The following is a 23,011-nucleotide window of genomic DNA, read 5'->3' on the forward strand; positions in this document are numbered from 1 at the left end:
TGAATAAATGAACAAGTGAATGATATTTGATTGCATCTACACAATGACAAGTATTTGGAGAGTTGATGAATACTAAGTTGATGAGGTACATGATAAAACATTAAAACAACTGACTCAGATGAAAACATTTAAATTATTTTTAGTGAAATTCTAAGGAAGTGAATTTACTATTCATAAGGTCTCATAACAAAATTAAGTTTATTAAAAACAAAATTTCCATTGATTTCTGCATAAAGAAAATACAGCCAAAATGACAGATTGACAAAATATTTTCATTACAAAGTTGGTTTAAAACTACTATGTGATGTAAATAAAGTGTCCAATCAACACATACAAATGATGACTATTCCTTGTTTACATATTCTATGATCGTTCTTAAATATATGTATATTTTGATATATAAATGAAACCTATTTTATTCTATATCATTTCCTAGTGTATAATTACATATATGTTATACAAAGTAGATAACACAACCTATCTTTGTGTCATTTTTGAAAGAAAAATACAATTATCTTTGTTTTATCACGTTAACGAACTGGCAGTTTATTAATAAAAGACAGCTAAGTGAAATTTGAGTAAATTTGAAATAATATACTTAATAGGTATGTTATTCTTGGGTGAGGAAAAATACACAATGGGGATTTGGTGGCTTTTCAAATTTTATTCATAACACTTAGCGGCATTTGCCATCCAAGAGTCCTTAAGACATCTTGAATCAAATCACTGTGGTGAAATGGAGAGAAAAAAAACAAATACATAAAATCGTACTGAAATTATGTTTGGCCTGACATTTAAGTTATTTTAATGCACTGTTCATAATTTTTCTAGATATTACATTATCCTTTCAATCTTTAATGCATGTGTCTCTAGAGAGAAGCTATTGATACTTTTTAAAATCAATGTTCTAACTACAATTGTGTGAAATCATCCTGAGATTTATGTTATTTAAATAATACCAACAAAAAACCTTTGTTAGAAGAATTCTAAAGAGACCTGAAAAGTATACAAGTTTTTGCAGTTTACTTTAGAAAACAAACATCCATTCTACAGCTCTCCTACCTTCAAAAGAAAAAAAAAAAAAAAGCTTTCAAACTTGTATCTTCAAATAGTCTTTATTATTAAATAAGCCTCATGGATTTTTAAATTGCATGCAAATTCCTCATATGAAAATGGAAATAAAACTTTGGATCTCATCTAAAAAGTCATCTGGGAATACCTTGGTGAGGACTGGTTAACATTTTAATACCTAAGGTGAGAGTCAGGAGGGCAATAGAAAGGAGATATTTTTGACTATGGGCATCTCTGGAGCTCTATAACATATACGGCTGTATGTCACATTAACATATAAAATTAAGTTCTGGAAGCCCCCAAAGCATCATTAAAACAAGCCTCAACAAGATACAGCAAGTAAAAGTGCAGCTGACAGAGACTGGCCCTCGAGCAGTGGTTCAGCCTCGCTAACAAAGCATTGCAGGATGCCTGTTCATTCAGTATCATCTTCTGTACCTGCTCCAGAGGCATAATTTTAACCCATCAGACAAACAGTCAATAAATACGCCATTCTGTACGTAAATTATGCCTCCTACCTTCTGGAACCAATTTTTTTTTTTTTCTGAATGGAAAAGAAACAGTTTCTTCATTTGGCTCCATATCACAATTTTAATGAGCTTTGATATCATTGTACTAAAAATATCTGGAGTGCTTGTAATTAAGGGAATCATCTTCTTGTCATTTATACTTATGTTCTCCTAGAAAACAATGCTGTCTTACTGTTTAGTAGTAGAGGTGGGCATGAGAAATCATATTAAATGTAGGCGGAATTCATATTCATTAGTTAATATTTATTAAAAAGTCCTAGAGAGACACTTAATACATAAATATAATAATGACTTTAATAGGTTATTTAGAAACCAGTCTATTTTCTCCCATACTTGTCCTAAGAATTTGGGTAACACATCCTTGATGATACTAATTCTGATCTTAAAAACTTAGCTTCAATCATAACATCTAAATTTTTATATTTGAAATTTCCACAATACATGAAAGAGTAAACAATTATCTTTATGTATGGATGGATGTGCCAATGAGTAATTTAATTCTTGGATGTAAATTAAGAATTTGATAATAAATTAGAGTATGAATGTCAAGCCCTCCAGAGGACCAAGCAATGCATAAAATTAGTAATTTACTAAATGGCACCCTTATGGTCAATGAGGAAAGATGAGTGAAAGCAATAGCCAAAGGAGACTGTAAATCCTTATTCAATTACAGCTTCCAGAGAATCAGAGTTTTCCATTTCTTTAGCCTACAGAAAAACACTGGGAAAAAAAAAAAAATCTTTTTATTTCCCACTGAATTCTATATAAGGTGGGGAGGGGTGCAATGATGGGAGAAGAAATAGTTCTGCATTTCAATTTCTTTGAAAGAGTGAGCAGATGCAGTCCCTAGGTCAGAAATAGACACTTCTATGTTGCCTCTCTATTTTCCAGATTGATTAGGAAATGCCTTACCTATATTTTAAAGCAAAAAAAAAATATTCAAAAGGCAACAAATAGCAGCAGAGTCGATTACGTTTTACTTATGGGAAATAAAATCTTCTTGTAATTTAAACCTCTTTAAAAACCACACTTCTCCAAATGTGCACACTCCCATATTCTTACATAATAATGACCTCAACCACTGCATAATTTGTTTAAGAATTTTATTGCGGGCGCCTGGGTGGCTCAGTTGGTTAAGCGACCGCCTTCGGCTCAGGTCATGATCCTGGAGTCCTGGGATCGAGTCCCGCATCGGGCTCCCTGCTCAGCAGGGAGTCTGCTTCTCCTTCTGACCCTCCCCCCTCTCATGCTCTCTTTCTATCTCATTCTCTCTCTCAAATAAATAAATAAAATCTTTAAAAAAAAAAGAATTTTATTGCTAGCATCTTAAAAAGCATAAGTTACAGCTTCTGAGGAAATAGTTTGACTTTTTCACTTCAGGATTCTCTCCAATTAAACAAAAGTAGTTTTAATGAAAGCTCAGCTAATTCAGCCTCATAAAATAAAGAAGCATATGAACACAAGCTTATTAATATATCTAATGAATACTGGAAATAGATTAAGTTTTGTTTTATAGGATGATATTCTTCAATAAGAATGTGAGTGAAAAATATAGTGAAATGAGATTATGGATATTTAGGCTGTATTGTTTGCAGGACCTTGAATCTCATTCATATATTCCTCATTCATATTCTAGGGCACTATGATTTTTGAGTTCCTCATAGATAGGTTTAGGTTCTACAAAAAATGATCTATTATTGTTTACTGAAAATTCTCAAGCATACTTCTCAAGAGAAATGTATTCATGTTGAAAATCACACTTTGGGATATAGGAATGGAGTGATTATACCACACAAATGAAGGCATACCTTGCAAAGTTCCCATCTCACATTCTGTCAGGATACTAACCACTCTATGATTAAAGGGAATATGAGACACTAACTTATTTCTTATTTTATGTCTTACATACCATTTTTAATGTCCATATTCTAAAAGACAAAGAAAAAAAGAATACCTTTGAAATAACAGCTTCCAAAATAGTATAGTACATATGAATTGATAAGTTTTTCATTAATGAACTCTTCAGATCATTTTAGAATTAGCAATAGGAAGACTTAAACACTTCCAAATACTCAAAGATGAATTGTAGACTTTTCAACATTGAGTTAAATTTTAATTGACTTAGAATTTTGATATAAAAACACATTTCGTAAAGTATGACATATGAAGACCATCTCCCTGTTTTCAATAAATTTTGTTCTAATGCAAGAGTAGGTAATATCCTATTAATTTTTAAACTATTTCGTGAATATGACTATTGGATTTCTCCATTAGAGTAGGTCCACTTAATATCTTCTATAATATCTCCTACTTGAGGTTCCACAAGTATTATAAAAAGGGATTTGGGAGCAGTTCATTGTTGTATTTTACATAGCAAGCCTTCAATTGGAATTTAATATATTCTCTATATATTGTAGGCAAGCCTTACATCTGCCTACTATGAGCACTTTAAATAGGGGTCTAGAATTATAAGGGATAATTTTATATTCTATGTCTCTCTCTTAACTCTATAAAATGGAATAGTACTTCCACATACCTCCCTGGCAGAAATGTGAAGATGAATGAAATAATCTCTGCTGTATATATGTGGAAATAAAAATTTGCTCACTTCAAATTTTAAGAAATGTTCACTTAATATAGAAAAAGAAAAATAGTTCATTGAAACATTAAGATAATGTTTTTTTTTGTTTCTGTTTTTGATTTTTAAGTAGGCTCCACACCCAGAATGGAGCCCAATGTGGGGCTTGAACTCAGGACCCTGAAATCAAGACCTAAGATCAAGACCCAACCTGAAATCAAGAGTCAGATGCTTAACTGCCTGAGCCACCCAGGTGGCCCAAGATAATGTTTCAATATAATTTGTGATCTTTTTGGTCAGAGAAAGTTGTTTTGGTTTTGTTCTTAACCTCTGCATTATGACAGAAGCTAGAGTTTTTCCCTCATATCTCTGATTAATAATATTTTTAAAAATCTCTAAAATGTGAGGTAGATTTCCTAAAAGTCACAGGATAGGTAAATGAACCTTTAATACCTCTGTTTTCAGAATATAAAACTCTATTTCCTTTGCCACTTGAACACTTCAGAAAAAGTAGCAAGTGATAAGAAAACACTTGAAAAGCATGAAAATTAAGGAAAGAAGAAAATAGTCTGACATATGTTTGAATTTAAGAAATACAAGAAAAAGCTATTTGGGGACCATGGGATCTTTCAGATGGACTTATAATAAATATTATGTTATAAACATATTTTGGTTTTTGTAAACATAAGCACAAATGAATATTAAGAGATAAATGTTTTTAGAAATTACACACATTAATGTTTTATTTACATTAAAAAACAATCCATTCAACACTGGATATTTATAAAAATAGATTTCCTTTGAGAAGTGAAATAATAATTAGAATCTCAAGACAGTTATGATGGCATAAAGTCAAAGATCGCCAATAAAAAATACCTCTGCTAAAAATGTAGGCAAACTTGGCTACCTAAAATCTAGGCCTCTAGGTTTCATTCATAAATATTGTAGAAATATTTTCTATTATTGGATAGATTGAAGTCAAAGAAGAAAGAATATTTGAAACATTAACATTATATATAACTGTACAGATTCCACACAAAGTGGGCAACTAGAGTGATGAAAAATAATTTGAGATCAAAGGTGGCAACATCTAATTACCAATGTCATCTTATAAATAGTACACCATACACTTGAGAAAGAATGGAGCATGGTTTTCTGGTGAGAGACATAACAGCAAAACTCACAACTCTGGAGAATTGAAGAAGCTTTAATATAGTTGAACTGCAGGATCAAAGATCTCAATCAGTGGTTTCAAAATTATGCTTTTCAGACCCTGAGATTTCCACAAGGTATGTCAAGGTACTTTTAAAAGCCAGTATATTTACAGTGGGCAATTTTAATTACATTGTAATGTAATGCATTGCATTACATTAAGGTCAAAGCCAACCATACATGAATGGTCTTTCTAGAAATGAAAAATAATGAGATTTTAAAATCTCAAAATGTCTAACAACCTTTGCTTTATAATTGTAAATATGTCTGTTCACAAATGCTGATGATAGAATGTTCCATTGGAAAATATTTTTGTGGTAATTGACTCATACTGATATGAATATGCATGAAATTAGATGACAAGATTTCAGGTCAAGATTTTTCAGTATTTCAATATTTTCAGTATTTCAGTACTGACTGTACTAGGAAAATTATTCTTCTCAGCCCTTAATTTCCACTATAAAACGTTGTTTTCCATCAATGCTTTAATCTAAACAGATAGTATTTTTAACTGAAACCTCGTAGTGACTTGACATTCCATTACGAGACAGAATTTCAGAAAACATAACAATAAAAACATCTTAAGCTTCCATTCTTTCTCAGTAATAATTTTAGATAACTCTCTTACAGTTTATGTAAAATCAATTAAAATTTCTTTCTTCTGCTTTATTTTGTTTTGTTTTACTAAGAATGCATTAAAGAAATTCTGGATCTTCCATAAATTTTTCCACGAAAACTGTTAGCATTTTATTAGGCATCTAACCACATTTGTGGTTAAATCATTCATTCATTCATTCATTCATTCATTCAGTGTGTGTGTGTGTGCACATGTGCACACACACACACACAAATACACTCACTGCCTCCACAATTACTAATGTTATTTGAATAAAAATATTAGAAAAACATTTCTGTTATCAGGTTTTCTGATGTGTTCTTTGTGAAGGAAGAATTCTGCCTTTCCACTTTTCCTCTTTTATTTATTTCATAAACTCCCTGGAACCAACTGTATAGTGGAAAAAGATACTGTTTTTATTTTATTTTATTTATTTATTTTTTATTGTTACGTTAGTCACCATACAATACCTCATTAGTTTTTGACGTAGTGTTTCATGATGCATTATTTGCATATAAAAGATACTATTTTTAAAATCAAGCATTTAAAATCTAGCTAAAGATTGTTTTTGCCAATGCTTTCTAAGTCATGTCTTCATAAATTTTTATACTCTCGTTAAGGTTATATTTGAGATTTACTTCAAGGTAGGCCTGGATGTCGATCTTTTTTGCCAAGGTGTAAATTCTGCTTATTCTACATCAGCGATGATATATCTCTTATAACAACTATACTCAAGACTCAGTAGCGTGAACAGTTCAGCAACTATTTTTTTGTTTGTTTGGTTTTTAGCTTTTCGTAGAGTGGTTAAAAAAAATCACAATGTAAAGCTATTTATGTTATACTTTAGCCATTGCCAGATTTCAGGTTCTTTTGGTTTGTTACCAAAACCCCATGCTCATAAAAGAATTCTCAGAGTAAGTTAAATCATGTGAAACAGATCTGTGCTTCCATATTAACTTCAAACTTTTTTCAAGTACAAAAATTTCAAAAGACTGAAAAAAAAATCTCTGAGTTTTATCAATCTGCTTGTTACTTTCTCTCGTTCTCATAAGATCACTGGTATCCATTCCACCATTTCTCATATGCACACATGTGTGCGCACATATTCACAGCAGTTTTTTTAATCAACAAAAATTAATTTACACCTAGAGAATGCAAGTTACAATTTAAAGTACCCCAAGGAAACCCTATACTTCTCTAAAATGCATTTCAGAATCTCTCTTCCTGGCAAATTTTGACTACAGATCACAGCTCAATACAATTGTGCAGGGATTTAGACTCTTAAATCTGGGCAGAAATTATCTAGATTATTTCACTTTTTACAAGATAGCTCATTATTGTGTAGGAGTCCCTCTAAATCTGTAGATAGAGGTCTTTGGTCTTTCCTCCTAGCCTAGAGCTTTATAGCTATAACCCAGATATATATTTAGGATTTGCATTTCTAAGTAATTAAGACTATCGCATTTGGACACTGATCCCCAAAATGTGCATACTTTTTACTTCACTAGTATCAAGTTAGAAATATCACTTTTAATATCTAACATCTGGACTATAATTCAAACTTAAAATATTAAATAAACCATTTAAAATTACATATGGTTCTATTCTCCAATGCCACATGTATACACAATGATTACAAAAAAATAGAAGATCCCAGTTAAGTTATGGTCATTCCATGGTTCTGGGAGAGAGAAATGGTGATTTCACCTTGAAGCAGGATTTCACCAAGAATTAGCATTCCACTTCCATATATGATATGGTTTTAATCTTAATGGAACAACAAACACAGCAACATGTTAAATGTAAAACAGATGCTCCAATCTTACAACTTCTGGTTTAAATCAGGACCACAGTAAAAGCTCTGGAAGAGAAGTATGAATGCTTGACATAAGGATGATGTGCTATGTGTATATTTTATTTGAAATTATCTGTTATCCAATGACTTGTTCAGATTCCCCTTTGGAAATCAGTTTCAATCTACTCTTCTTTTAGGCACAACTGGTGCACTAACTGTTAAAATGTACACAAATGGAGAAAAATAAAAAAGGAATGCTGACAATAATACATATAGGTGGGACATTACATAGGAGTGAAAGCGGGAGGGGAACACTAACCATATTAGGCTTGGATGGGCAACAGCGCACAGGGAAGAAGCCCTTCCACAGCCACACTCGCAGCAACTGAAAAGCAAACAAGAGAGCCCAAGATAAGGAAGACATCCCACTCCCTCAATATAGCATAAAGACACTATGAATTTAGACAGGTGTCTGTTTTGCTTTTCAAAAGCAAAATCCCTAAATGCATTACAATTAAATTTCTTCCACAATGCCTTTCAAATTAAAAAGCATTTTATGGACTTAAGAAATACAGAGCTATATTAAATAGTTATCTTTATTTTACTTAAAATGCTTATTCAGTAGGAAATAGAATGAGCTAATGCATTTGATTATGCAATTAATATAGACATACAAATAAAGATGTAAGCCCATTTAAATATATCTTTCCTCCGAAATTCCTGCAAAATTTATATTCAGAAGACGTGCTAAATTGTTCTTTAAATACATGTTTGCATAGAGCCTACAAATTAGGAGGGAGAACAATGTCCTGCTGATTTGACCCACTGATTTCGTATGCCTGTGCCAGCGGCATTATTTATCACAACCTACTGAAAATGTTACACTTACATGACTTCTCCAATCACCAATGGAAAACTACCAATTTAAATTTACGTATTCAGACTTAAAAAATGCATCTCCAAATATATATTTGTATTGCTATTATATTTAAAAAGCAAGCTATATACAATACATGCACTTTTCTGGATATTACAACACTTAGGATTCTTTCAAATTTTCCACATATTCATAAAAAATCCAGAAAATACCAAGTAAATTGCTTACTAAAATGCACTTTATCATTAGAAACCACATAAACTGATGGCAGAATATAACATAGAAGTTATTTGGTGCTTCAATGCATTCACTTGCTAGTGTATTTTATGAATATTGTTTCTAGTGATTTCAAGAGAACTGCAAAATGAGCTCAGCAATGATACATAAACCAGCAGGCCTAGGGTTTTGTCTAAAATCTATTTTGAACTGTAATTATTTGAAATGTATCTACTCTATTTTATAACAAATAAGGAGAGGAAAGTGTAATATAAACATACCACAAATTTGGAAATGCTAACAAACGTAGACAAGTATTTCCAAATCGAATTCCAAAAATTCCAAAGGGTCTTTTTCAAAGGAAAAGTAGGGAATATTCAATATATATAGAGAGAGAATATATATATATATATATTTTTAACTGATGATGTTTTAATTTTTAGGACTACTTATCTGGGAATTTGGCTGTCACTAAAGTGGAATCCTAGTAAATATAAACGGCCACTGTGACATTTATTTCCTATTTGACTATTTATTATAATCTATTTTTAAGGAGCGCCTGGGTGGCTCAGTTGGTTGAGCGTCTGCCTTCGGCTCAGGTCATGATCCCAGGGTCCTGGGATCTAGCCCCACGTCCAGGGAGCCTGCTTCTCCCTCCGTCTGCCTGCTTCCCCCCCTGCTTGTGCTCCTCTCTCTCTCTCTCTCTCAAATAAATAAATAAAATCTTTTAAATATGCCTTAAAATTATTTCACTGTAGAGATAATGTAGGTATATCAAAATATTAAAATACTTAAAGAGTAGTTAAAACATCTGTGAAATACTTTGGCAGATCTTACTATATTTCTTTATAATTATATTTATTTCCTTAATGTCTTAAACACATACTGATCTCTTATATAAATACACTTTCCTGTTTCTGTTTGTATCAGCACTCAGATTAGGGGTTGCCCAACTACAGTCCTTGGACCAAATCTACCCTACCACTTATTTTTGTAAATAGGGTATTGTTGGAACACAGCCATACTCATTACTTGTGTGTGGCTTGTTTAGTGCTGTTATGACACAGTTGAGTAGTTATGACAGACAATGTAAGGCCCTAAAACATTTACTATCTGCCCTTAAAGAACGTTTGCCTTCCTCTTTTCTTAGACTATTAGTTCCCTAAGATGAGGATGTTCTTTGATCTTTTCTTTTTCTTCGCAGCTTAAACGAAATGAATGGCATCCATAAGTAGTCAGCGTTTTACTGTAATTGGTATTAACTATGGCACAATTATCTCATTTTACTGATAGTTATTAATGTGGAAAGTTTGCATATATGTGTTAATTTCAAACAGCACAGTTCCAACTCAGTAAATAATTAATAAATAATAATTGTTGACAAAAGTATCTGATTACTTTTCAATGATTAAAAAAACAAAGGGTGATGAGATCTCCTATTAAAGTACAAACTAGTTCTAGTTGTAAACTATACACAGTTTATAAACTCACGTAGAGTTGTGTTTAGGCAGGCTTGGCATTACCTAGCAGGATTTAATATTCAGCCAGTGTCCTGAGACAAAAGCCACACTAATGATCCTAAAAATAATGTTGTTTCAGTCATCCTAATTTGAAAATTTATAATAAGGTTTTTGTCCTACAACTTAACACACACACACACACACACATACACATGCTATTCACTGTAACACTCAATCCACAAATTTTAGTCTGGAAGAACTTAAATCACCTTACCTATCACTAGAATTTTAATTTAAAGTTTTAATAAACTTTAATCAAAAATATGAAATCATGTAAAATCAAGCCCTTGTACTTCTATATTCTTATGAGTCATTGCTTTAGATTTTGCACTGAGAGTGTCTGACTTGTTTTAAGATGGCACAAATAAATTAGCTTGGGTAAATTAGTTAATCTCTTCGTATTTCAGTTGACAGCTATAAAATAGGAATAATAACAGATCCTATCTCGACAGTTTTGTGAAAATGAAGTGAGAGAATATATATATTCACTTAGATCAGGATCTGGCATATCACACATTTTGGGAGAAAAGTGGTAGCTTAGTCTTAGTAATACCATAATCAAAGTGATGGACTAGATTCTTATTATCTCAGAGGAATTGTTTTTTTCATGATCCATATAATATTATCATACCACGTATTTGCATTTATAATATAACTAAATAGCTGATTATATTCAGACCGACGCATATAAATACAGAAGGGTCAATGTAATTTTTTGAAGAATCAATTCCATAAAATATTTTTTTCTGAGGATTTAGTAGTGATCCCAGCATTCTATGCATTATTAAGAAGATTAGAACTGAAGTTCCTTTACTAGGACTATCGAAAGTGTAAGAGCAACCCCCCAAATAAATCTTTTAAAATAAACTCTGAGGATGCTGTCCCAGGAACACCTCAGCACCAGATGGTATACATGCTCTTTCCTTAATCAATAAATACTTGAAGTACAGGTTGAAAATGCTTACAGGCCTCGGAGATAATTTAGAAACAGAAACCAAAATGTGCTAGAAATAGCGGCCCATCTAACTTGTGTGGGCGAAGGCTCCGCACAGGCCACAGCTGCACCCTCCCGTCTGCAGCACCTGGAAGGCTGCAGTAACTTCATGCAGCTACCGCAAGATCATCATTAGCCAAGTTTAAAATAGTTTAGCTCTTCCAGGCTTATAATAAAATAAAATAAAATAAAAAAAAAAACTGTGCATCTTTGTTTCAACAAGATATTTCGATTTGTCCTTCAGAAGATTAAAATATGATAACAGAAGCTTTCCAGACCAAAAAAGATTCAAATAAAATTACTTTAGCCAGGACTTAACACAGAGTTGATCAATATATGCATGAAGTGTGTCAATGTAAGTAAGATAACCTCCCTCCTACCAAAGTAAGGTGATTATAACTCTAGGGAAGAAATTCTCCCAGACACTAGATCAGAGAACCAAGACTACAGGCTATGGATAAATGATTTAAATTCTTAAACAAGAGATCATACAGCAGATAAGAAAAACACTAAGATCCTAATAGATAAATGAGAGAAACGCAGGAAGAGTAAGTTCACAAAACAAGTACTTCAATTAGGTAACAAATATTTTCAGTTTATTGGTAAAAAAAAATTAAAAAGGGGAAGAAAAAAAGGCTCTGTAGTTTACCCCTTTTAAATAAAACAACAATAACACCAACTGAGGGTACTCAGTACTAGAGAAAACACAGTGGCTCTTAGGCCACTGAAAAGTGGCACCAAGCCTTTAGAACACAATCCTATAAAACCTATTAAAGAGCAATAAAAAAGTCCTCACCTTTTGACACCATTGTGAAGCCAAAGAATTAAGATCATGGGGTTTATAGTCAAACTAGGAGCAGTCCTGGATGCATCCATTACTATATGGATCATTTGGGTAAACCAGTCATTGATGTGAATGAGATAATAATAGAAACTATTCCACATAATGCAGTTTGGAAGAATGAGTTTCATAATACACGTGAAGCTCTTTGCACTGTCCCAGGCTCACAGTGAGCACTTTAGAAGTTTTAAAACTAATATTATTATAATAATCTGGTCTTAGGGCAAAGAGGGAGGTGCAGAAAATATGCATGAAGTTGGCCATACTAAAAGAACTAAATAATGAATAAATATTTTGAAGTAAACAAAATACATTTGTGGAGTCTATGATGCAATGAAAATCAATGATATATATATATTAATCAGTGTGCAAAGAAGTAACATGATGACAAAAGTGTTTTTTTAAGAGCTATTGTTGGAGTGTTATATTAATTAGCATTATGGGGCAATTTTAATTTTCCCTGATTTCAATTTTTTGTGGTTATTTCTGCAGAAATCTTTTGCAAATACTGAGCAAGGGATAAAAAGCATAATTATAATGTACGTGGCTCCCAAACTCTACTCTTCAGTCCCCATGCTTCTGGCACAAAGGCATCAAATTATTCCACCCTAAAGAGAAGGTAATGCAAAATGGTTATAAAGAACTTTTTATTTTATTTTTTGATTGTGTCTTTGAGTAACTCTGAGGGAATACTACATCTACCATACATGTTGGGATTTATATGTGCAATTCAATCACTATTTCCAAGTCACAGTCTAGACAAATTAGAATAGGATATCATTATATGCAGTAATTTTTCAAGCTTCTTTTCTAGTTCTCTGTCCTCACTATAGGGCTTCTTATCCCTCACCAACAATTATAGGTGCCTCCCATAGGTGCCTCCTTATTACCCCCTAAGATGCTTTACCAACAATGGTCATACCTAAGCACAAGTCCCTGGTGGATGGGTTTTGAAACATCAGTGGATCTCAGTCTTACCTAATCAAATTCCAAGCTTGTCACTCTCATATCTTGCTGTGAAATAATGAGAAATATATATATATATATATATATATATAGAGAGAGAGAGAGAGAGAGAGTACCTACTTCCCAGTTCCTGACACAGAACTCCTAAAACGCTTGTATATATGGGTGCTAGGAGAATCTTTGCTCCAACACTTACTCTTTGACCCCAGTTCCTGGCACAAAGAGCTCCTAAAACTCTTGTAATTTCTTAAGTGATAACAGCACTAGGAGCATCTCTTGTTCTAATACTTGATCTTTCACCCTGGTTCTTGACCCAAAGCTTCTGGGATTTCCTGGGTGATAGGAATGTCTTTTGTACTAATGAGGTGATTCCTGGTGGTCTCCTGGAGGAGGCTGGTCACCAGAAACACATAGGTTATGAGTAGAAGTATGGAATTTTCAGTCATAGCCCTCATTTTCCCGAGAGAGGTGAAGGGCTAGAAGTAGTTAATGATCAATCACGCCTACATGATGAAGCCTCTATAAAAATCCCGAGTCCAGAGTCCAGAGAGCTTCCAGTTTGGTGAACACATCCATGGTTCAGGAGGGTGATGCAACTCAACTCCATGGGCTAGAAGCTCTTGCAATTGAGACCTTTTCAGACCTTGCCCTATGTATCTCTTCAACTGGCTATTCATCTGTACCCTTTATTATATCCTTTATTATATAATAAACTGGTAAATGTAAGTAAGTGTTTCCCAGAGTTTTGTGACCTGTTCTAGCAAATGATTGAACTCAAGGAGGCAGGTCACGAGAACCCCTGATTGCAGGACAGAAGTTGTGTGCAACCTGGGGACTGACTACTTGTGACTGCTGTCTGAAGTAGAGGGTAGTCCTGTGGGACTGAGTCCTTAACCTGTGGGGCCAACTCCAGTTACTGTCAGAATTGAATTGAATTGCAGGCCACCCAGCTGATGTCATAGAGAATTGCTTGGTGTAGAAAAACAAACAAAACAAAATAAAACCCAACTATCTGGTACCAGAAGCATTGTTAAATGTGGTAATAGTGTGAGAGTAAAGGAGAAACACAAGAAGAGTATGTCTTTCCAACACATTTTCTTTCTCCTTGTGTTTCCTGTTTCAAGCCTGAAATGTCCTATTAGTATATTCATCTTAGAGCTAAGAATTCTGGGACTCAGAGAAGAAGCAGCTTTCCCAAGATGGTGCTGAAAGCAAGCTGTGGGGGTAAGACGTGGGTACCAGTTATTGCCTTATACTGCATTGGAAGCACAATTCTTTCCACATCTTCCAGTTCCTTTCCCTCCCTCCCGCTCCCCAGCCACATCCCCCTCCCCTCTATTGAAAACTTAAGATGTTGTCATGGAGAACTCTGCAATAGACCTTTCTTTCTTCCTCCTCAATAGCTTGTTACCAGGTTAAAAAAAAAAAATCTGATAAATTAATTCACAATAAATTACAAACAACACTTAAAATGCTTATATATGGCTCTAGCCTTGACTATAGCAAAATATACAAATTTTGTTTGAAAGTATTAAAGGATAGATGCCATAAAATTACTTAATGGCCCCAACTCTATTATTGCATGTATATGCATGCTATGAATGTATATACCTACTAGTGCATGTATAAAATAGAGATCAAATCATATAAGTGACCAAGGTAAATAAATCATACACATTTCAAGGATTTCTAAAATAAAAACAAAACCCCAAACTCTACAAATCTAAGTGTGCCATGTGCAGTCATCCCTTTGCCTTAAGGATGAAGTTACAAAAGCAAACAAACCAAAAAACTGACTTTATCTTTAGAATCAGGAACTCTCCTTATTTCTTACTTTGGAAACAACCATTAGAACCTCGGATTATCACACACTACATGAAAGTAGAAAGAAAGGTTGAGATAAGTTATCTTTAGACAACATTTCAATTGATCTATTTCCCAAGCTATACTTTAATGAAGATTCACTGTATTTCTTTTAATCATTCTAATGGGCCAAAGATCATTATAAAACAGGTTCTTCTTCCATGAATGCCACAGTTAAAGGCTGATGCAGCTAGCAAATGTCATTGAACATGTTAGATTCAGTCTGCTTATTCCAGTATATATTTAGGCACTCAAAATGAATTTCCCCAAATATTAGTCAACTTTTGTAAACTTTTGGCTGCAGTAGTAGACACAAACATCCTCCTTACTAGCAAATATTTACTAAGAATCTATGTGCTGTGCTCTCAGAATAAGAAATTATATAAAAACAACTTTCTACTCACATCAGGCAATGATTCTAAAACTAGCTACAGATTAGAGCAACAGGTGATATTTAAGCAAACAAACAAAAACCAAAAGACAATTCCCAAGCCTCACCTTAGAACAATTAAATCAAAATAGCTTGGCTGTGGGATCCAGGTATCATTACTTCTGAATTTCCTCCAGACTGACAACCACGGATCCAATAGGTACTCAATAAATACTTGTTGGATTGAATGATGTGTTTTATAATAGTCTTAGGGGAATTTGCTTAATGAATACAAAGGGAAAGGTTTATAATTAGCATATTAATGGTCTGCATGTTAATAGAAACTTCTGAAGTGCCTAGAGGCGCTTAAAAACAATTTCTTCCCTGGTAAGTACTTTAAATAATTCTGCAATTTGTTTAAATGTTAATTTATATTATCTACAATTAAGACTGGTTTGTTAAGTAACTAAATTTCACCCTGTTCTCTATCTTTTTAAACCACAAGTTTTTTCGTTTTTTTGTTTTTCTTTCTTTCTAACGTTGATCTTTACAGGTTTCTTTTAACGGCAAGTTTAATGTTTAATAACAGACTCTTGAACTTCTGTATTTCAGTACTAGCTACTTAGATTAACCAGAAGTCATAATATCTCAACCAAAATAACAAAACTATAAAATTATCTGTATTCAGCATCTCTACTTTGCCCTGTAGTTACTGGACCACAGACTTACATAAAGTTAGATGAAAGCGAAGCTCGGTTTTGCCACAGATTTGTCAGAAGAGCTTTCAAGAAGTGGATATTTTGACATAAAAGATTTTCTTTCAACTGTTACTGAGCTGGAGCAAAGCAGAACCGCATATATATTTAGTTATATACTTTTATATATTATATATACTATTTTTATATATACATATATAATGTTTGTATATAAGAAAGCTCATGCCAAAAATAGCAGAAAGGACTGGAGGTGAGGCTGGGGAGGGTCCCAGGCAGAGGCTGTGGAAATCCTTGTAGACATCTAGAGAGTCACAGAACACCAGACATGCCGTGTGCATTCATCCTATATGCCTTCCTTATCACACACTATCAATGAACTGATAAAATGTCTCTTCATTCTCCCGGTCTGGCTTAAATTTACCATTTCTGAAAAATATTTCTGTACTCACTAAAGAAAAGATAATCATACCCTCTATTCTATTCTTGTACCAATTGTTAAAAACACAATACTAATTGTGTTACATTGAAATGACATCTCACTATTAGAATGTCCACGCTATGAAAGTAGGAAGCATGTCAAAGACTCAAATCCCATTAAAAAAGCAAACCCTAGGGACTCCTAGGTGGCTCAGTTGGTTAAGCATCTGCCTTCGGCTCAGATTATGATCCCAGGTTCTTGGATCAAGCCCAGCATCGGGCTCCCTGCTCAGCGGGGATCCTGCTTTTCCCTCTGCCTTTGACCCCCATTTGTGCTTGCGTTCTCTCTCTCTAATAAATAAATAAAAAATAAAATCTTAAAAAAAAAAAGCAAACCCTACAGGTCACAAAGATCAGAAAAATCTGCTTTAGTGAGCTATAGCCAAAAGAGGTTACATGATACATCAAGTATTTTTTCAAAAAGTGGCTCCGATGCGATATTTTGAACAAGAAAATCACATTGTTTCAGCTTTTAATACATTGTTTAAATGTTTTTATATTATTCAAATTTAAAAACCTAAATGTCACTACTATATTATTATACACTTATATGTCTACATTTATATGTCATATGTATTTACATATACATGAAAATATGTATAAACATAATATATACATAAATATATGTAAGCTATAATTTAGATATGGTCAATAGAACACTAATGCCTTTTTACTCTGTTTGGTCTACATACTCTTACCAAGTATTTATATTTTAAAGCCAATATCCATCTTGTCAGCTCAGATGGAAAAAATGTACATTAGAGGTCATATCACCCCCAGGCATGGCTCAACTGGCCAAAGAACATGTAGGCCGAGGCTCAAGGCATAGGAATCCTTGCTTATTATTCATAGGGAGCTGTAGGACAAGTAGTTAATCAGCACTACCTAAAGATATGAAATCTCTAATATAAGGAATAAATATATTTCTTTTAGATTTTAAGTCTTTTGAAATGGAAAAGACCCCCAGAGACCAGAGGAAGTAGCACCAGAACACGTGCTTGTGTGACGTCCTGGGCCTCCCGTCAATGACATCCACCTTTTCAGAAGACACCTGCCCCAAATTTTGCCCCTAAAATCCTCACTTGCAAGTCATCAGGGAGCTCCGGACTTTTGAGCGCTAGCTCCCTATTCTCCTGGGTGGTACCACACAAATAAGTCACCTATCTTTCTTCACTTCAAAGGCTTGGTGTCAGTTTTTATTGGCTTGCTGTGCATCTGGTGGATGAACTCTCCTTCAGTTCAGTTATAATCTTCTGAAAACTCAACTTTCTCCCCAAATAGCAGATAGGAAATAGAACATTGTAGGCATTATATAAGTAGGACAGACTACAAACTGGTATCTGACCTCAAAAACTGGCAAATAGGTAGGTAAAAGGAAAAGTTTGTTATTGAGAACAACTACAAATGTAATTTTTTTCACCTTTACTCAATCTCACTTCCCCCTCTTTTTTTTCTCCCACTTCTCTGACATTATAAAGACATATTGGTTCTTAAGTTATCTGATAAAATTCTTTTTAAACAATTTCTATCCTTTAACTCCCAAATCACATGGTTTCTTTCATAAACCAATAAAATTCAAAGTGATACTGATTTGAAATAGATTTATTATTTATTTATTTATTTATTTATTTATTTATTTATTTTGAGAGAGAGAGAAAGAGAGAGTAAGCAGAGGGGTGGACAGAGGGAGAGGATTAGAGAAACTCAAGTAGACTCTGCACTGAGTATAGGGCCCAATACCAGGCCTTGATCTCATGACTCATGAGATCATGACCTGAGCTAAAACCAAGACTTAACCAACTGAGCCACCCAGGTGCCCCTGAAATAGTTATTTATCTGATCACTTAATAAAACAAATTCCCAATATATTCATGGTTACACTCCTTAAAGTTTTTCCTCTTTTTATTTTTTTTTTTTTTTTTATGGTTGAACACTAAACTTATAAAAAGACCTGTACTAGTCTTCAGTGAATGTATAAATGAGAGACTGACTATACAAATGGACAATGGGTAGACTAAATAAAAAAAAAAAAAAAAAAAAAATAGAACTCTGACACCAAGCCTGCAGGCATCAGTCTAGACAGAAAGCCAAAGCATAAGCTCTGTAGCAATTGACCCAAGTGGTCAATTGGTCAGGACTTTATCAATAAATACCAGCTTCCCTAATTTTTGTCCAATCGTCCAACTCAGGACCAACTAGAAGAAATCAAACATGCTCCCCTAACCAATCCCACAGGATGCTGTACTTCCAGTTAGCCCACCTCCAGCTACCCCATGCCAATAACTTCCAATCAGGGCAAAACTAAAGCCTTCCCTTCTTTTCATTATAAAGGTTTTACACTCCACTGCCTGCCTTTGGGTTTCTGCCAGATGCCAAGTGATGGTGGCTGATTCTCTTGCTATAGCAATCTCTTAATAAATAGCCTTTGCTTGTTCTCATTTGGGTGTTTTTTGTTTATTTCCACAGAAGAGATAATCTTTACTAGTTCAATAAAGGAAAATTACATAGATTCATCTTTGCAATCAACTGGCATCTTAGTTCTGTTCTGGCACAATAATAGTGTTGACATACAAAATACTGAATCATGTGTTGCTTTCTTCTACAGGATGACTCTTTCACTGAGCAAACATCAATTACCTCCATTTGTAGATGCTTAAAGTTAATACTGAGCTTTTCCCTCCCAGTCATTTCACTGCTGAAACAGGTCTCTCTTTAAAGCTTCTTTGAGAGGAGTGTGTGACTCTCATGACTAACCTGTGCTATTTTAGGCTTCAATTTACTTTGAGAGAAGTAGAGAGGAAAAAGTAAGGACAGATAAAGTTGCGGAAAAGTGATGCTAATTTTTCCAGCTTAAAAAAATATTTTAAGCATAGCTCTGATAGTAACATTTGTTTTAAGCAGCCATTTGTCTTAATGAAAGAATAATATCAATTAATCAATTATTTCATACTTAAATAATTAAAGTAATTGTGGAAGTATACTGAAATTATCAAAACACAAGAAGTAAGTTCATTTTGTGATAAACATATGAGAATAGGATTAATTATGAGATTGATTTAAAAGGAAACTAAATGTTCATTTTCACATCAAACCATTCAAATTCCATTTAAATGTATTTTGTTTTCTATTAGTATTGGTCAGTAATATTAAGATCAAATGGGGGCGCCTGGGTGGTTCAGTCCTTGAGCGTCTGCCTTCGGCTCAGGTCATGGTCCCAGGGTCCTGGGATCGAGCCCCGCATCGGGCTCCCCGCTCAGCGGGAAGCCTGCTTCTCCCTCTCCCACTCCCCCTGCTTGTGTTCCCTCTCTGGCTGTCTTTCTCTCTGTCAAATAAATAAAATCTTTAAAAAAAAAAAAGATCATATGTTACAGTAATTGTCATAAGTTAAAAATTGGATATAATGGTGATAAATTTTAACTATTTTAATATGTTATATACATATATAACATAATAGTGGTTAATTATGGTTACAATTGTTTTTTATACATATAATTGTATATAGATGTGTGTACCCACAAGAGTACTTACATAAAATATTTCTAATTATGACCGTATGTGATTTTGTAGCAGAAATTAGCCTGACCAAGTATTGAAAAATATTTTAAAAGAATATTTAAACTAATATGATCCTGGTCCAAATTAGACAGATTAGAAGAATAGCTTTGATAGCCCAGAGCAGTGTAGGAAACAGAACATCTGTATACACACTTATTTAGTATATGCTGCAGGTGGAGACCTAAAACAGTTTTGGGAGAGGGTGACAAACAATGCTGGCACTTACATACATCTGTAGAAGATATCAATTTAGATTCCCCAAAAGATAAAATTAACAATTGTATCTAATGCAAAACAAACATTACTAAAAAGTAAACAAATCTTGACACTTATAATGATGTATCTTCACTATATGAAGAACTAAGATCCCACTAGTCTAAATAGGTAAAGAGCATTTATATGTACATTATGAAACAGGTAATAGAAAACTTAATGACTATAGTTATTGCATATATATCGATAAACATTTTAGATTTCAAAAATAAAAAAGAAATGCAATTAAAAATACAGAACTATTTTTTCCTATTAAATTAGCAGACTGACTAGTTTGTGTACCACCAGGAAATGCCACACACACTGTTGGAAGGAATGGTAATTGGTACAATGATTTAGGAGGGCCACTTGTCAATATGTATCAACAATCTTAAAAATATTCATATTCATTGATCCTTTGAATTATACAAATACATTCTAAGGACATTAAAGATAGAAATAGCAACTTCTCTCCCTCATAACAATAATAAAAAAGAAAAGAAACAAATAAAACCAAAGAGAAAGCATATGGGAAAGGTTAGGCATTAGAATATCAAAAAGCTACCAAATTTTACTTTTAAAATATTTTTAATTCACAAGGAAACTTTATATTATTATGTGAAGTCAAAGAAAAACAGCAAATAAAATTATAAATTATGAACTCAACCTTATATATAAAAAGATCTTAAAATGTATGGCAAAACATGAATATTGATTTTCTGGTGGATAAATATGATTAGTTTTCTTTCCGTATTTTGTCTTCCATATTCCATATAACTTTTAATCATAAAATTAACAAATGCAAACATAAATAAAATATCAGCTAGTAAGAAATTAGGACAATCATCTTAACCATGCCAACTATGTAACATGCAATGCAAAATAAAGACTGAAATGTATAGAAAAGGCTGATGGCAAGATATCTTGGTAATGTCAAAATAATGACATCTAAGGATGTTCATCTAAGGAAATGCACATTAATCTAAAGTTGAAGACATGTTGGAACATAGCTAAAGCAGTCCAGCAATTTGCATATTTGAGGTCTAAGGAATTATAATACAGTGGGTGGGGAGACGGAAGCAGAATTGATAGTGATTTTCACTTCAGGACATATGATGTACGGAAATGATCCCCTGACAGACTTCCAAACTGGGTTATTTAGGAGTCCTCTTAGAGTGGGGGTTTTCAAAGGGTTGGAGACATAGCAGCAGGATCCAGTCACCCTGGTTTTGAGAAAGGATGGAAACAAAGGGCCAACTACACAGGTTCCAACCAGAGAGATGAGATGTACAAAAGGACTTTCCATTTCAATTTCTGGGATGAATATTTAGAAGGCTCTTTCTTGGGCAGAAAAACACTGGATGTAAAATAGACATCTGTTTGAAACTCAAAATGCCAGAGGAGAAGACAGTTGGGGATGATGAAATAGATGAGGGAGATTAAGAGGTACAAACATCCGGTTATAAAATAAATGTCATGGGGATGAAAAACACAGCATAGGGACTGTAGTCAATAATATTGTAGTTACTTTGTATGGTGACAGATGGTAACTAGATTTACCGTGGTGAACATTTCGTGATGTATATAGTTGTTGAAACACTATATTGTTCACCTGAAACTAGTATAATATTGTATGTACATCAACTGTACTTCAACTAAAAAAATAAAAAAGTAAATAATAAATAAAAAGGTTGGTTAATATCCAGCAACCAAAAGGTTTAAATTAATTTTCAGAAGATGAAAAAATACAAGCATTTGGAATAAAAAAAGATTTATAATGACTGTATTATAAAACTACAAAAAAAGTAACTATTTTCCCACTGGAGCTAGAGAGTGATGGTATAAACTAGCACAGGTTTGAAATGATTAACTATAGTTTTTTAGGATTCCAGGAAAGGCTGGGTTTAGCCTGACCCATAACATTACAAATGACTAGAGACGAGGTAAATCTAGAAGACCACTGTATGTACATTTGAAATAGCTGGAATAGGACTACATCAGAAAGAGTCAGATACTGACCTCAAAATAAATCAAGACGTCCTTATACACTAGAAAACATGTAAGTCATACAAATGTAGAATTTTGATTTATATATTTGTCTCATCAAAATTTATATATAAACAATGTTCAACATTACTTATGTACATACTGAATTCATGCTGATTTGATAACTTTTTAGATTTTACATCATCTTTGGCATGATGAGATAGAAATTAGTCATTTGGGTAGCTAAATTTCATCTTAAAAAGTTTTCTGAGGAAGATTGGACCAATACATTGGCATTCTCCTGGTAATTATAATTTAAAAAAATTAAGAAAATCAGAATAATTTTTCAGATTTAATATCTACACTGCTTAAATATTATGTGAGCTTGGTATCCTTTAAAAAGTAGCATGTGTTACTGGCATATGAAGATCTCACAAATAACTTTAGCAGTAAAGATTTGTGGTAAGATTCTAGAATATCTAGGAAAAATAACATTAATGTAGAAAATTTTTCACTTAGGGGCACCTGGGTGGCTCAGTCGTTAAGCGTCTGCCTTCCACTCAGGTCATGATCCCA

At 33.4% G+C, this 23,011-nt stretch overlaps 1 protein-coding gene across 13 annotated transcripts in view; it reads right to left on the reverse strand.

Annotated features, from left to right (window-relative positions):
- Positions 1–23,011, reverse strand: part of EPHA5 (EPH receptor A5) — a 343,456-nt gene that overhangs the window by 50,319 nt on the left and 270,126 nt on the right. For 8 of the 13 annotated variants that reach the window (XM_078068722.1, XM_078068726.1, XM_078068721.1 and 5 more), the window contains one exon: positions 8,122–8,187. The exons of the other annotated variants lie outside the window; for them this stretch is intronic. In XM_078068722.1, coding sequence (XP_077924848.1) covers positions 8,122–8,187 — 66 coding nt within the window. The remainder of the gene's footprint in view (positions 1–8,121; positions 8,188–23,011) is intronic. 13 annotated transcript variants of the gene reach the window in all.

The sequence above is a fragment of the Halichoerus grypus genome, chromosome 3 (assembly GCF_964656455.1).
Source record: "Halichoerus grypus chromosome 3, mHalGry1.hap1.1, whole genome shotgun sequence".
Lineage (NCBI taxonomy): Eukaryota > Metazoa > Chordata > Mammalia > Carnivora > Phocidae > Halichoerus > Halichoerus grypus.